This window comes from Takifugu rubripes, chromosome 11 (genome assembly GCF_901000725.2).
Source record: "Takifugu rubripes chromosome 11, fTakRub1.2, whole genome shotgun sequence".
Taxonomy (NCBI): Eukaryota; Metazoa; Chordata; class Actinopteri; order Tetraodontiformes; family Tetraodontidae; genus Takifugu; species Takifugu rubripes.
This window is the reverse complement of record NC_042295.1, coordinates 13,960,928-13,976,551: the sequence shown is the minus strand read 5'-3', so window position 1 is coordinate 13,976,551 and position 15,624 is coordinate 13,960,928. Positions and strand designations below refer to the sequence as shown.

Genomic DNA, 15,624 nt, shown 5'->3' with positions numbered 1-15,624 from the left:
ATCCAATAAGAAGATTCAGGTTACTCTTTATGTGTGTGTGTGTGTGTGTGTGTGTGTGTGTGTGTGTGTGTGTGTGTGTGTGTGTGTGTGTGTAATATTTTCCTCCTGTCTGTCCTTTCAGTGTAAGTTTAAAGAGGTTGTGTAAATTCTGACATCCGTCACTCCTCTCCTAATTAGCAGCTATGGCCGTATTTATAAATAGAAATATGTGTCCATCTGTGTGTCTGATTGCGTGAGTGGATGAAGGTTTCCGTGGTGTGAGTGACCTCATGTTTAGGCCCACTTAATTCAGTGAATTCACTGAGGCTGGTTTTCTGGTCAGTTTAAGACCCAGCCCGTCTTTCTGTAGTGTTGTTCATAATAATTCTGTCCTCCCTGTAAAGCTCACTGCCAAATTCATTACTTTAAAAGCAGGATATATAGAAGCCAAACTAAACAAAACCAGTTCTGAACTAACATCCATATTAAAAACCATCACTGTAGCTTGTTCAAAGCTTGTAACTGTCCAAGCATGGGCACTGAAGGCATGCAGAAAATGTTGGATGCACGGAATGTGTATCTTGACCGTGCAAAGTGAAAAAAACAGGACACAGAGGTGTCCTGATCCATCAGTGGGTGTCCTGTCCTGCGATGCTCTACACAGGGAAGCCTGCAAGAAGAAATTATCGATCAACGCTTCTTGAAATAGCAGCACATTGGATTAGGCTAGGTAAACAAAGCTAGCTTTCTGTCTATTTGGGAAAATATAGTTCCTTCACGCTAGTTTTTCCCTTTCCTATTACGCACCACAGTAATTTTCTCAGTTGGGTTTAAGAGAATAAAGATTTTTTAAAGCACATTGTCCTTCGAGTGCAGCATCTACATGAGCTATGTTGGCTTTTGGGACTCGAGTCAGATTCTCTTCTTTGTTTATTACCCAGGGAGATGGATGTTTATGGGGGCAGATTTGTCCCTGTGTGTTCAGGGACGCCAAGACAGAAAGACTGTAAGTAGGAAGGAAAGGGAGGGGTGGAGCTATGGGGAGCTTGTCCAGAGATGTAATTGGTACCTTTCCTTTTCAAGAAAACGTTTCTTACTTCCCGGGGTCCAGCAAATAACTCAGGGCGCAGCATGCTTTCAAACCACACTCACAAGGTTTCTCATTCTTTTCTCATGTGGTTTTCACTTTGAAGAGGGCACTCTCCTCTCTTTGTTCACTTGTGTCTGAAATTTCCTACTGGTGAACTGTATGACAAAAGGAGCACAACCAACATCTGCTGAAAATAAAATACTCTCATGTGTGGATAAGTTGTTTTCCCCAAACTTAATGGCTGCCAGGTACGTGTGTGGTCTTGTATTTTGTATTTTATTCACTTACCTACATCTGTTCCCCCATCCATCCACCCACCCACCCCCCTTATCTCTCCCTTTCTTTAGTGAAAACCTAAAACAGCCATGAAGTCTTCAAAACGCTGGCAAGGGTCAGCAAATAGCCGACAGAAAAAAGGAAAGGAAGAGATGGAGCGAGCGGTACGGGCAGCTGACTCAGGCTGCGATAAACATCTGCAGGTGTGAAGTAAGAGGGATGATTGTGTAGGTTAAACAGGTGGCAGGGAACACCTGTCTGCTGTAAAATCTGGCAATGCTCCTTCACCAGGACTTCAGAGACGGCATTTTTAATGAATTTCGTCAAATTTAAAGGAAGCGTTCACTGAACATTCATTATGTGTCTCATAAACACAAAAAAACTATCAGATTTCTTTCTCACATTGCAACATTATGTTTTATAACTGATAGGAAATACTAATACTTATAGGTCCTGCAAATAAAAGCTGTTCAAATGTGTGAATTGATGCAATAAATAGCATGGAGTAAGAAATAATACTTTAATAAATGGCCATGCAGTTTAAAGCAGCCACAAGCCTAACTTTAGGTAGGAAGCCGTGTTTATTGATGTGTGTGTGTCTGCATGCATGTGCACCTGCGGCAACAATGGTTCTGAGCAGCTGTGTGATTGTGAAGCCGAGCTGAGCAGCAACAGGACACCGGAATGTGTTATTAAGGTCATAGTCGGCCCTCTCTGAGTCCACAGGAATTACACCAGGCCACTGCGCCGCTCCGCTTTTAATGAACAGTTGGAACTAAACATCAGCGGACGTGCAATTACCAAAGTTATCTATGTGGCAATAAGAGGAAGCCCAAAATAACACTTCAGGCCCGTTGAGGTGGGGCATCAGCGAACATTTACCAAGCTATTGTACCAGAGAGGTGCCTTCAACAGCTTCAAATAGCAAAAGCCAAAGATACATGGATTCAATTAAATCGTAAATGATGTCACAGTTGAACCTGATAATGACTCATGCGGTTGTGTTTGTGGCACGTGGATATCATTTAGATAAAAGAACACCTGCCTGAGTTGGAAATGCTGCAGGCATTAGTGCTCACACTTGCAAAACACTCATCCTCGACTCGGTGGATGAGTGTGCACCATTGTCTCTTGGAAGGTGTATTTTCTTCAGATTAGAATCTGATTACATTTATGTTGTTTCCCCAAGAGAGGCTGTGTCTTGCATGTCTGAAGTTGGTAATGATCCTGTTTTTATAGAGGGGGAGAACATTCCAATGACTTTTGCTCTGCCAGTAATTAATACGTTACGGTTTGACACTATTAAAAACAAAAACATGGCAGCAAATCAGAAACACCCAGAGAGGTGAGATAAAACTGTGTTCAGTCATGTTGATCATTATTTATCTGCCTTCAGAGAACTTTCCAAACAGGCAGCGCCGGCGCACAGCAAAAGAATTCCTCTGCTTTCCACAGGCACCCCGGTAACATGACCAGTTTTGCAATTAGATAGCACAAATCACAGCTGAGATGTAAGCAATCCCCCATCCCCATAGTCTGTGTGATCTTATGTAAGGCATGAGACATGGAGGTGCTTTAGTGTGCATGTGTGTCGTGTGTTGCATTCAGTTTTCCATATAGTCACTGCCCTTAAGTCTAGGACTTACTGACGGGCCCGGACCTGTTCTCCTCACTCCCTATACAGCCTCTTGGGTTGCCAGTAATCCCCAGAGTACTGAGGAGGGTGGGGCTCGGGGGGGACTTGGAAAAACTAGTTGCATCCCGAATATGGTCTTGTAGCTAATAAGTTTCCAGTCAAAAATAAACCTACACAACTGACATATACCATACTTTTCCAGTGCCGGAACCCTTTCCCAGATGGATTATTGGTGCATCTGCTTGGTAGCAGACAGAAGTCCTGATGTTTCAGCATGAACATGGAGCTCCAGGGTCATGTTTTGAGTCGAGCGCTGTCTATGCTTGACAGCTGGAAAACTCCCCCTCCCCAGTTTTATCTTCATAGCCCACTTCACCCACCAACAGCGACATTTCGCACATACGGTAAAGTTATTTTGGGCCCAGGAATGTTCTGTTATCTCCTACACCAAATAGGTCAGTTGCTGCTTCTGCATGCGTGTGTTGAGCTGGCTTTGTTTTTAAAGTGCAAACACACACACACACACACACACAGGCACACAAGCACTGACAGGCAAAACACAAGCACACACACCTATAAATGCATATAAGAAGGCTGACAAGTGGAAACAGAGCCTGCATTCACTTTGACGTGATAGTTCAACAGCAATGTTTATTTCTTTTCAAAAATATCTACAAATTCAAACAGTATGAGATCAGTAAACGTGAGCAAAGCTGGTTTGATTCTTAGAGTAAACAGAAGCTGAAATATTTACTGAATTGTGAGGGGAAAAAATGAAGTTTCCTGTAATGTAAACCCTTAATTATAATGGTGAGAATGAATATGGGCGTATAAATAGCAGATCGCTTTCCTATAATCAATAACCACATCCACCCCCGAGAGAGGAAACATGGTGCCAATGCTGTCAGCACCACCATTGACATTATTCATGGCTTTGACATCGTGTGAGTCACGAGGAGAAGCTCACATTTAATTACGAACACAAACATGGTGCTGTGCTGTATGTGTTTGAGCTAATACACAAAGCGAGCGAGTCAAAGCTGACGGACGGTCCCAGGGAAATGTTTTTTCTGCCCAATGGCAGCTCCGGTCTCTCAGGGAGTTTCCACTTGCTGGACTGTCCCTCTCCTCCAAAAACACGGGGACGTTATCTTTGAGGGAAAATCCCCTTGAACCACTATTGTTAACATGCGTGACTTCACACCTTTAACTGTGTCACTCTGACGGAAACAAGATGACGCTCCTGAAAACGTCCTTTCATCGAGGCCATGAAGTCCTGTCTCATTTACCCACATTAAATTTACATACATCCACATTATTGTCAAAGGGACACATCACAAAACAGGTTTTCTTCTTCTTAACATATCTGCGGCTCTCAAAAATAAATTACAGACATGTTGACTGCTGAAAAAAATTGTATATACAGACAAAAAAAAGACAAGATTTCTGATCTATACAAACAGTCCGATGGTGTTGTGTGCGATACGCAGGCTTTGTGCATATGCGACCCGACAAGAGCAGAGCTCAGAGGAGAAAAAGATGTTCCCTTTGTCCATGTTCTTTTCTTCCTATCAGATGCTGTGCCCTTTTTTTCTCAAGCAAAATGTCCTTCCATTAGGTCCTTTAGCTACACTTGCAAGACTTCACGATCATATTAGACAGCTGCTCCACCTGGAAATGAGAACAATCAGTGTCATCTGGAAGTGTTGCTTCATCTTAGATGCTCTGTAAACATGTTGGTCGTGGTTGAGGTACCTTATGCTGCCTGCCCACGTAGTACAGGATGGGCAGTGGCTCCAATGTCTGAGGAACACAGCAAGGCTGAGCAGAAGCTCCCGGGTTGTGATGTTTATAAAGGGCCAAGATCTGTTTAAAAAGAGGAAATTAATTGCATTGCATGACCGAAAATTATTTGGTGTTTCAGCATCTTTTGTTAAAATCTGTTTCCTCTGAGTACGCCCAGAAATTGATTTTTTTTTGCGCAACTGTAACTGAAATTCATACGTAACCAGTGATTTTCTTTTAAAGGCAATGGTCAGTCATTTGGAAAATCATCCAAAACCAAGATTTACACTCGAATTAATCAATAGCAATCAGACGTGTGTGGTACCTGAGAATATTTGTTTTCAGCATTCCAGATGTAGGTGCAGGAGCCCATGCAGTAATTGGCATGGTAGCCGTCTGGCTTGTTAATCCACTTCCAGCCCAGATCTTTCCTAAAGTCAATGTATAGGCTCCTCACACAGCAGGTGTCTGTCTGACTATTTCAAAGAAAGAAGGAAAAAGGCCTTTTAAAGCTGTGACCCATCTTCACTTTCTGACTAAATGTGTGAGGCTGCTTACGCTGTACAGGTGTCCTTTGTATCTGTGGAGCGTTTTTTGCGTGCGTTGAAGGGGTTGCTGATGTTATTTGGAATGGACATGGTCAGAATATAGGGTGGCTGCTGCGTCAGCTGTTGCACGACGCCCGTGTCCCCCCGTTCACTCGAGAACCCGTCGATGTAGAAGCTGAAGCTATCCTCGGTGGTCTTGCTGCATTCACAGAACAGCCGAAGTTGGAAGCCTTGCTCGTCATCTGCAAAGACTTTTACAACGTAAGACATTTGCAATTCTGCTAGTTTCCTACTGTAGAAAGTTTTTGGGTGTTTTACCGCTTGTTTCAAGCCATTTCCGTAGAGGTTCTGTCACATCAAAGGAAATCCATTTGTCTTTCATCTTGTTATTGATTAAGCGAGTAGTGAGGTATCGAGCTGAGGGGTCCAGACCGTAGTAGAGTTCCACCCGTTGGTCTTCGAGTATCATAGGTTTCTTGATGTGAATCCGCAACTCTGCGCTGGTTAGCTGGTGGTATTTCCCGACACTTTGTCGTATCTCAGATATGTTGAAGGGAACTGCGACATTTTTGTTCCCCATGATTGCTGTACTGTTTATACCTGAAAAAGAAAGATAAAGAAACGGGTTTTGATGGATGTCTGGTGAGGTTTGGTTCAAGATTTATAACATGAATGTCATTGCCGTGGTATTACATATGATGTACATTTGTGGCAGTATATAATGCAGGATAGTAAAGATATCCCACAAGGAGAGAGAACGTGCTTTAAAACTAGCATAAGCCAAAGCTAACAAACTGATATCAAATGAGCAGTAAATCAGTCCAGAGAATAATCGCGTTTGCATGTTTGCTGGCTCTGGCTCTTCAAATATGAATAAAAGGAAGTTGACTAGTATTTTCGGCATTTCATTACATCAGTTCATTGTTGATTTTCACATTCCTCTGCATTTATTATACACTGGAATAGTCAATTTCACAGCGTTGCTCAATATTCTCTCCTCCAGCCAAACATTAATCTAATCCAGCTGCTGTAAATTGAACCATAGAGAGCGCTTTGCTTTCGTACAGTATCACTGCCCATGTTTGCAACTTCTTTCCACACTCTTCTTGTATCATGACAGCAGAAACATTTCCCAGAGCATGATAAAAAACAGAGCCAAGCTACTGAAGGCTGTAACACTATAAACTGAGAGGTTTCATGTTACAAAGAATTCAGCTGCAGCGATAAGAGCAGAAGGTATTTCATCAATAGTGCAACATTGTATAGGAAGACTTATAGAAATAGGTGCAAAGGGAATTTAAGTGGTGAATTTAAATGGTGAGGGGTTCAAGAGCACATGTGACTGGCTGAATGCAGCGAAATTGGAGATGTGCATCGATGGACTGTAAGTCTGTTGCAGACAGGCAACAGGCTGCCAGCACCAGAATTCTCTGATTTAAACTCGACAGAGTGAGCTGCAATCCTGGCTCACATCCTTGGAGGCCCTGCCCGATCCGGGCTGTACCAGGATCCTGAACTGATTCCTGTTTATCATTTCACCCTGTTCGTGCAACAACAGTTTCACCAATGTCTGTGGAGCTCCAAGTGAAGGGGGCTGCTTGGAAGTGTTTCAGAAAACGACCTGACATTTAAATGGTCCCACCCAGAGCAGAGTCTGATCTTTGGTTGTAGCTTCTTCAATGAAAACCCAGAATTTCACAGCAGTGAACAGCAGTTGGAGACGGAGAAACCAGCAGTGATATTTCAAGAATCGCCAGGCATTAAAAAAAAACCAGAAAAACATCTTCTAGCTGGTTAGATAAAGCTGCTATGGCCAAGAGAAATGTTTTTGTAACAGGAAATCCCGTCATTTCCCGTAAGAAGTGTATTGGCAGCAGTACCGTAATTACTGTATAGCTTAATTCTCACTTCTACTTTCCACTGAACACTGCCTGCACCACCTCTGGAGGTCTGTCAGTGAATTATTCACAAATTCAAACACTTTAAGGTGCAAAGTAAGATTTTCCACCCTCGGCTGAGAAAAAGGCATAGCTCCTCAGGGTAAAGCTAGCCTCCTTCCCCTTTGCCAGCCCAACTGAAATGGGTGTGGGGGGGATTTGAGTGTTGAATCAAGGCCTATCTGCAGGTACAGTAAGCAGCAACAGCTGTTGTGAAAGCCAGGGAGACAGCTCTGTAATTATCCATATAGGAGGAACCAGATTCCAGCAACAACCAAAATACCTGCCTCCTTTTATAAAAGAAGCCCCGCCTTCCCTAGGCACACTTTTGTTTGCACGCTTTATTTTTTACAATTAAATATGATAATTATTCCAGACTGCTAATTTTGACTTCCAGCAAAAACAAAGTGGCTGGTTTCCAAAACCAGAACAGTATGTGCAGCGATTTTAATTGGGCTTCCAGGGACACGTGTCGCAGCAAAACGGCTGAAGGAACTTAACTTAATCTACCGCGCAATTATCACAGGGGAGGCTAAATTATCTGAAATGCTCTCCACAAAATGTAAGCACCCCTGTGAGCCGCTGTGGGGATATAAGGAAAGTGTGAGTCATATTTAAAACAACCCTAAATTGAAGCTGGGATGAGCGTTCATGTTTAGATTTTAGCTTAATTACACTTAAAGTACCTTAAATTACACTCTGTACAAAAGGCTTGTTTTCCCATTTCTTTTGTCTGTTATTGCTGCAAACCCGCCATTGGGTTCACATACGTGCAGTCAGAGAGTTGACCCTTTCCCAGAGTGCGTTGCATGAGTTTCTGAGGCAGGGTTAAGATGCTGAACTGGTGTTCTCTGGCATTCCACAGAGACGAGGAAACACATGCTCCCCATGGGCACTGTTTGCTCCGGACCTGAGTCACTGGAGATCTCAGTGGTCATCAGCCTGCCTTCCTTCCTGCAAAGCTGCCCCGTCACAAACATGCTGCAAACACGCAGATAATGCGGGCAGGAAACCCAGCCGAGAGAGGGGCCTGAGAGCAGGAACGAGAGAAGGGGGCGAGCCAGGTGAGTGCCAAAGCGAGGAAAAGGGAACAAAATTGTCTGAAGAGAAAAGGAATAGATATGATAGAACAAGTGACTATAGAAGCGAGGGAGAATCCGACACTCATGTTACAGGAAACCCCCCAAACCTCGAGGGCCCGGGGGTGGGGGGGGGATTGAGAAAATGAAAGACAGTGTGAGAGACACTGAGAGTGAAGGAGTGCATTTCATGCCACCTCACTTTAAATGTTTACATTCCCCCCTTTCCCTCGATCTTTTAAAATATGATCCAAGCAGGAAACACATCACTTTTCTTTGTTCTGTGTTTGGCATGTGCGCTCCTGAGCTGTGGTCCATGCACTCTAGGCTTCCTTTGATGTGGTGAATAAAAGAGGGGCCGTGTGGATGCTTGCCTGATAAGGTGAGGATTACAGGCGCCCACAAAACAATAGAGCCCAGAAACTAGAACCCATCCAACACAAATTTGCCCATCATGACAGTTTTGGACTGGCTGCAGCATTACTGAAATCTTGGCCGTACAAACAGTGCATGCAGGGTAGTCGAGCAAACAGCACTAATAAAGCAGTAAAAATGCCGTGGATACCACGAAACGCACCACACAGCATTGGTCCAGATGCAACTCGGCTAACTTGTAACTCCTGTGATCTCTGAACCCTTCAGGGTGCCTGAAGACATTGGATGGAGATCAGACGAGGTCCACATATTAAGGGAATTTATGGACAGCTTTAGATCTCAGACCGAGCTGACTAATTTGGTCTTCAGCCACTAACTTTATCACGCTTGCTTATTTATGTTGTAACTGTGAAAGAAGATAAATCTGAAACAGGCATTTGTGGAATCCTTTGACCTCTTTTTAAAGCAGATTTGGTATTCTTGGGCTTTCGTTTAAAGGGTAAGAACAAGTGTGTTTCAAACTGCCTCCCAGAAACATAGAAGCTTAAACACTTTATTGATTCCCACTTTTGTTAAGCAACTTTAATCACAATAATCTTAGAGAGTTTGACTCCGCAGCTACACACCACAGGTGAAGGCTTAATTATCTGTACTCACTCATGTTGAACTTGTGCGGCACCTTGGCGAAGTACTCCATTTCCTCCTGTTCTACGGAGATCCGCGTCTGGTCCTCGGTCCGCTGCTCCTTCAGCATCTCCTTGACGCTGTCGTAGAGGGACAGCAGAGGCGTGGGGATGTTCTCCTCATCTTGACTCTGATCCGGCTCAGGCTCCTTCGGCAAGCGCAGCTTGCTGAGGATCTGACTCCTGATGGCCTCGATGCGCTTTTTCTTCACCATCTCCAGGTCCAGCGTCTTACATGTCGACATTCCACTTATATTTCCCACCATGTAAAAAATCACGAGTGTCAAGAGAGTCAGCCTCATGTTGACAACCTGATTGTCTGCACCAGTAATGGACTTTAACTCTCAGCAAAGCCTCTTGTCTTTTCCTTTCACTACTGACAACTGTTAGGGACCAATCACCTCTATGCTAGGTGTGATCTGTTAGTTTACAGATAAAACAACAATTGGAAAGTCCTGGAGGGACCTGGAAAGTCCTGGAGGTTCCCAAAACCGAAGCCACTGCAGTCAGGGTTAGAAAAAAGATTCAACAGTAGATCCTTACATAGAAGCAGCTGAAACAGACCCCGGTGGACAGACAGACAGACAGACAAGGTCGGGACGTGACAGCCTCTGACTCAGCCGCACAGGTAACGCACTGACGTCTCAGACGGCAGAGCTGTCAACCGCTAACGCAAAACTGTGAACACAGACGACGCCCCCAAGCTTCAGAAAACACTTACAGCATCTAGGGGTGAAAAACGAGTCCAGCGTGACTCCGACTGAAGAGACTACACCTCCACGTGTCTGCCCTGCGCTCTACGGCTGACTAGTGTTTCTTCACGTGTTCCCTGAAAACTGGAGAAGCATGACACTGAAGTGTGGTGTCAGTAAGGCCCAGTCTACTCACGATTTAAACCTAATCTGCTTTAAACGGTCCCCTTCACTCCTCATATTACGAGGTCAAAATTTGCAGGGTCAGAGGTCAAGTATGCGGTATGAACTGGCCCTTGTTTCATGTCGCCACGGAGATCAGCAGTTCAATTATAGACAGAATAACTGAACTATTTACAACCTCTTTCTGTTGAATCAAGTGATAAAGAAATGTCACAAGAAGGAAACATCTGACATGCTCTCTCTTCCTACTACCTCTTTTTTAGCACCAACCCATGTGATCTGTGTGCAGCAGCAGCAGCAGCTCAACGTTCTCTCAGCAGGACGGTTCTCAGTGGTACCGCGTCTTCATTGTCACAACACAGAAATGCACGAAAACTTTCTGCGTCCCAAACAGCGTCCTCCTGCAACAGACGTCCAAGTTGGACACGCGTCCTTTAAACCATCCGTAGGCAGCAGCTGTAAGGGTGGTAGCAGAGGAACAGCCCCCCTCAGCTCATGCAGTTTTGTCTGTGTCTTTTCTCCCCTCTATCCATCCACCCATGGGTATCATCCTGTTTACGCCCTCTGCGGCTTCTTCACACCTCTGTCCTTCGCTCTGTTGACACAGCGTCTTCTCTCAACCTCTTGTGAAGCTTCTGCCTCTCTGTCTTCTCTCTCTCCTCTCTTTCTCTCTCTCTGCCAGTCCTTGTTAGAGCTTGCTGATACCAAAGTCATTGGCGGGCACTCTGAACTCAGCTAACTTTTCTCTCACACTCGCTCGCTCGGCCCCTTTCTCTCTCTCTTTTTTTTCTGGTTCCTGTTACTCCTCTAATAGAGCGAGCAGCTCTCCGCCCAGGAAATGAGTGAAACAGCCACAGTGTAAAACATCTGCTGTTCAGCAGACCTCTGCTGCCTGCACTGCGTCTAATTCAGGAAGCCAGGAGCTCAACATGCTGACTTTAGAGGCATTATCGTGAGCCTCGCCTGTCTGCCACTGAGGGCGCGATGACTGACATGTCAACAGGCCCTGAATCGCACCAGTGTCTGCCCAGGACTCGTGGTGGCTGTGAAAGCGAACTTCTGCCAGGTCAAAGAGCAAAGCCACTCGGGACTTCCCTGTGTAAAATGAGAGCAGTAAAGATGAAGAGATGGGGAGGCCACAGAGCGGTGTGTGTGTGTGTGTGTGTGTGTGTGTGTGTGTGTGTGTGTGTGTGTGTGTGTGTGTGTGTGTGTATCTACACTCTTTTAGGTCTGTGCATTTCTGGGGGTGGACTGTGTATTTTCAAAGGGAGGCCTCAACTAAAATAAACAGCTGATGATTTGAAGGGTTTTGTCTGTCTGAGCGATGAATCAACGTGGAAGTAACAATCCCGAATTGTCTCCGTGGAGTCGTCATTTTCTTGAATGTTTAGGGTTTTCCCAGCAAGTTCCCCGAGGCTATTATTAACTTTAATTTGCGGATAGCCTGTCAAATATTTAAAATATATTTTAATAAGTACATAAATAATGATGATGTAGCTTGTTTTAAAGTGGTGCATGATTCTCAGAATAGAATCAAATATGAAGACAGAACGAGTGTGAGGTTGTGAATGGTGTCCGGATGAGCTTTGGTGGAAAGACACTGACCTCTTCTGGTCACGTATGGTAGTTTCAGAATTCTCTAAGTCTCATTTTTTAAAACAATAATTTAAAAAAACATCATAATGTTTGCATACATCGATAAATGTCTGCTTTGATTTGGGCGCCTCAAAATTGAATTAAACCCGAGTTTACTTTCACTCGGCTTGTATAAATAAAGGCTAAATGATCATACATATTTGAAGTATCTATTTGAACCAAAATTAAATCAACATCAAATAAAATAAAGTAAACTATGTGTCAGCAGCAGGTTGGCGTTGTTAACGGTGTCCTTGGTTACAGCGACAATTAAATAGCGTAACGTAGGCGGGTTCGTGAATCGCGCTCTCGCATGCTTTTTCTGCGGAGTCAACTCTTTCTTATTTCTCCGCAGTTGCAAAGGGGTGAGTAAGACGTCCTGCAGGGTTACATGTTCTTCGTGTGTAGAGCAATGTGGATGTTTCGGTGTCGAATGTTCTTCAGAGTCCAGACATTTAACAAACAGCGTTAAACAAGATAATACGCAGAAAATGGTTACCAAGGACGCACAGACAGAGAAAAGGCAACAACACGCTCTGAAGTCATAAAACTTACAGGATTTACGAGATTAACGATTCGACTGTGCAGAATTCTCTTGATAAATTTGAGGTATCACCTTTTTTATTGAATTTGGCTGTGTAAGGTAAGACGGCGTTTGTAGTTAAAATCGACAAATATTAAATATTATTTTCAACTATGACAGACTTTTAATGAGGTGTTTAGTTTGTGACGAGTTCTGCCCTCTGTAGCAGGTGTCAGTGCTGACCACCAGATGGAGAAATATGAAAAGTTGTCCAAAATCGGTGAGGGATCCTATGGTGTGGTGTTCAAATGCAGACACAAAGACACAGGCCAGATCGTCGCAATCAAGAAGTTTGTGGAATCTGAAGACGACCCCGTCATCAAGAAGATTGCATTACGAGAAATACGCATGCTGAAGGTAAGAAGAGACTGATCTAAAGTGTTGGGTTCACCGCGTGTAAGAGGAGTGGCAGATAAATTTAAAAAATTATGATTTAATGATGGTCTTGTCCTCTTGCCGGGCCTGTAGCAGCTGAAACATGTGAATCTGGTCAATCTGCTGGAGGTCTTCAGGAGGAAAAGACGCCTCCATTTAGTGTTTGAGTTCTGTGAGCAGACGGTCCTCAATGAGCTGGACAGACACCCAAGAGGGTACGTGGACCGGGCGTTGGGGCCTCTGTCAAGCTGTGTACTTTATTTCCATATTTCCAACCATTTAAAGTTTTGCAGACACTTCGGTTATTGACAAACATGCGGTTGTCATGGAGATTTGTTTGTTTCCTTTTGTCTCTACAGGGTTCCTGAGGGCCAGCTGAAAAGTATAGTGTGGCAGACTCTGCAGGCCGTTAACTTCTGCCACAAACACAACGTCAGTAGCCCTTTAACGAAGCCTTTAATTGAGCCTGTGATTGGCTGTAAATCCTGATCTGACTGACTGTTGCAGTGTATTCACCGCGACGTGAAACCGGAGAACATCCTCCTCACCAAAACTGGAATCATCAAGCTGTGTGACTTTGGATTCGCTCGCATTCTGAGTAGGTCACCGGTAGACCGTGGACGTTTATTGGCGTTTAGTGTTAATGCGCCACTAATGACTTATTCAACACGGAACCGTTATCATCCCCTGCCGCTATGCTCCCTGACTTTCAATGCTTCGATGAATTCTTTGCGTAGTGGAACCGTGCGCTCAGCTTGTGGGTCCGTGTGTGTCTATGTTTACCATTGCTGCCTTAGGTTTCAGGGTTAAGTTACCTTACATTAGCATGTAGTCTTGTAGTCCTTCACCACGTCCTGTAATCCTCTGCTCTGCACCGCGTGTGTTATTCACTGCTTACTGAGTGCGTGCATGACATCTGTGCTCTTTTTTTCTGTCATATACTCAGCAGGGCCTGAGGATGATTATACCGACTATGTTGCGACTCGCTGGTACCGAGCTCCCGAGCTGCTGGTTGGGGATACGCAGTACGGCCCTCCTGTGGACGTTTGGGCTCTGGGCTGTGTTTTTGCAGAGCTCCTAAATGGAAATCCACTCTGGCCTGGGAAGTCTGATGTTGATCAGCTTTACCTCATCCGGAAAACTCTAGGTAGACCCAGGTGTCCATATCAAGTGACACAAACAGCCCACATATATAAAACATGATGTCTAACACAGCCAAACTATAAAATACAATAGTTTTCAGTCTTATATGTAAAGTTTCTATCAATTTGAACCCATATTTGGTTTCTTAATATGGAGGCAGGTTTCATTGGCAGTACTAAAGTCGACCAGCAGGGGGCACTCCGGAAGGATGACCTTACTTTTACGCCATTAAATTGAAATGACTTAAATTCTCAGGTAGATCAATGTTACAAGAAGAGTTTCAGCATCCTATTTCCCCACCACAGGTGACCTGATCCCCCATCACCAGCAGATCTTCCGTTCCAATGTGTTCTTCAGCGGGGTTAATATTCCCGAACCTGACACAATGGTACCTCTCATCAAAGATGCGTGTGTTGTCAGGGAGGAGGCGCGCGTCTCATGTTGTCATTATATTTTTGCTCTTAGGAGCCACTGGATAAACGCTTTTACGGTGTGCCTCCTCATGCCCTGCAAGTGATGAAGGTGGGTTCTGTCTCTACAGAAACGTCTTGGACAGACCGCTACCGTGTTGTAAATGTCTGACATCATCTCTGTGTGAGCAGTCATGCCTGGTGATGGACCCGTCGCTCCGGTTGTCCTGCGAAGAGCTGCTGGAGCTCCCTTACTTTGGGGAGGAAGTAGCCAGCTGGGGGCGGGAGAGCGAGCGCCCAGGGAGACGACACGACAAAGGCTCCCGACGCAGGCAGGCAGGGGTGAGTGTGAAACACCCCATAGCCATGGACAACAAGAGTCATGTGTGTTCAGTGCTCAGGCTACACATCTACTTTAAGCTTTTGGGCCTGCTTTACTACCTGGTAGGTGTATTTAAGTACTCTGCGTCTGTCTTTAGGTTCAGTACTTGCCTCAGTTACCAAACAGCAACATCTCCCCTGCGCCAGATGTGAAGAAACAAGTGAAGCATAAATACCACCTGCCCAACATTTAGAAAGGCTGAAGTGAAACACGGACTCATGCTACGCTAGCTGAAAGTATGCGGGTTTTATTCGTGAGCAAACAGCAAGTTTTCCTCCATTAATTCTAAGATTACACATGATTTTAACATCCTTTCTGTCTTTTACGCGACACAGTTCGGGATTGTAATATTCCAGTTTAGGCAACATCTTTACCAAAACACGTACTAAAAACAAGCAAGATTACGAACAAAAACATGAATACAACATTTAACCTGTAATGCTTCACACACTGCACATGTTGTCACCTGTGTGCCATCAGCATTTTCTTTTCTGGCACCTTCAATTTTTGATTCAGCTGTTACAAAACTGCAGAATTCTCATATATTTTGGGGTCAAAATGAAGACTAAATGACATTTAGCACGACTAGATGTTCCACCTCCAGATGGCTCCGTTTCAGATTGAATCGGGTTTTGTCTGAAGGCCGCAGCATCACTCCCGACAGTGATCTCCTCCTACCGCTCAGACACTCCAACAGGCATCGGCGTAACAGCGGCCCTACGTGCAGCTTGACTGATCCCCTGAGCCTGAAGCCATTAAATTACAGATGCCCTAAAGCACTGAGGCTAAAGGCTGCAGACCAGGACCGTCACCGCCTGATAACGGCCACGTTA

The 15,624-nt window shown here is 44.6% G+C and overlaps 2 protein-coding genes across 9 annotated transcripts; one reads left to right on the top strand and one right to left on the bottom strand.

The window, feature by feature from the left end:
* The first annotated feature begins 1,133 nt into the window (after positions 1 to 1,133).
* Positions 1,134 to 15,492, top strand: LOC101074054 (cyclin-dependent kinase-like 1). 8 transcript variants are annotated; one of them, XM_029843672.1, is made up of 12 exons: positions 1,134 to 1,317; positions 1,417 to 1,548; positions 8,117 to 8,315; positions 12,648 to 12,838; positions 12,950 to 13,071; positions 13,216 to 13,288; positions 13,364 to 13,454; positions 13,803 to 14,003; positions 14,305 to 14,387; positions 14,465 to 14,521; positions 14,602 to 14,751; positions 14,889 to 15,492. In XM_029843672.1, the coding sequence occupies exons 2-12, from the start codon at positions 1,435 to 1,437 to the stop codon at positions 14,982 to 14,984; spliced, it is 1,377 nt and encodes a 458-aa protein (XP_029699532.1). In that variant the 5' UTR covers positions 1,134 to 1,317; positions 1,417 to 1,434; the 3' UTR covers positions 14,985 to 15,492. The 8 variants fall into 8 exon arrangements, with proteins under 8 accessions (XP_029699532.1, XP_029699537.1, XP_003968652.2 ...); XM_029843677.1 differs by lacking the exons at positions 1,134 to 1,317; positions 1,417 to 1,548; positions 8,117 to 8,315 and adding an exon at positions 8,675 to 8,712 and having other exon boundaries at positions 12,736 to 12,838; XM_003968603.3 differs by lacking the exons at positions 1,134 to 1,317; positions 1,417 to 1,548; positions 8,117 to 8,315 and adding an exon at positions 11,061 to 11,329 and having other exon boundaries at positions 12,651 to 12,838.
* tgfb1a (transforming growth factor, beta 1a) lies at positions 4,605 to 9,690 on the bottom strand. Its single transcript, NM_001280047.1, has 6 exons — positions 9,363 to 9,690; positions 5,633 to 5,914; positions 5,325 to 5,556; positions 5,092 to 5,242; positions 4,737 to 4,847; positions 4,605 to 4,652 (listed from the first exon to the last, which is right to left on the bottom strand). Exons 1-6 carry the CDS (start codon positions 9,688 to 9,690, stop codon positions 4,605 to 4,607), a joined length of 1,152 nt encoding a protein of 383 aa, NP_001266976.1.
* Positions 15,493 to 15,624: the final 132 nt, after the last annotated feature.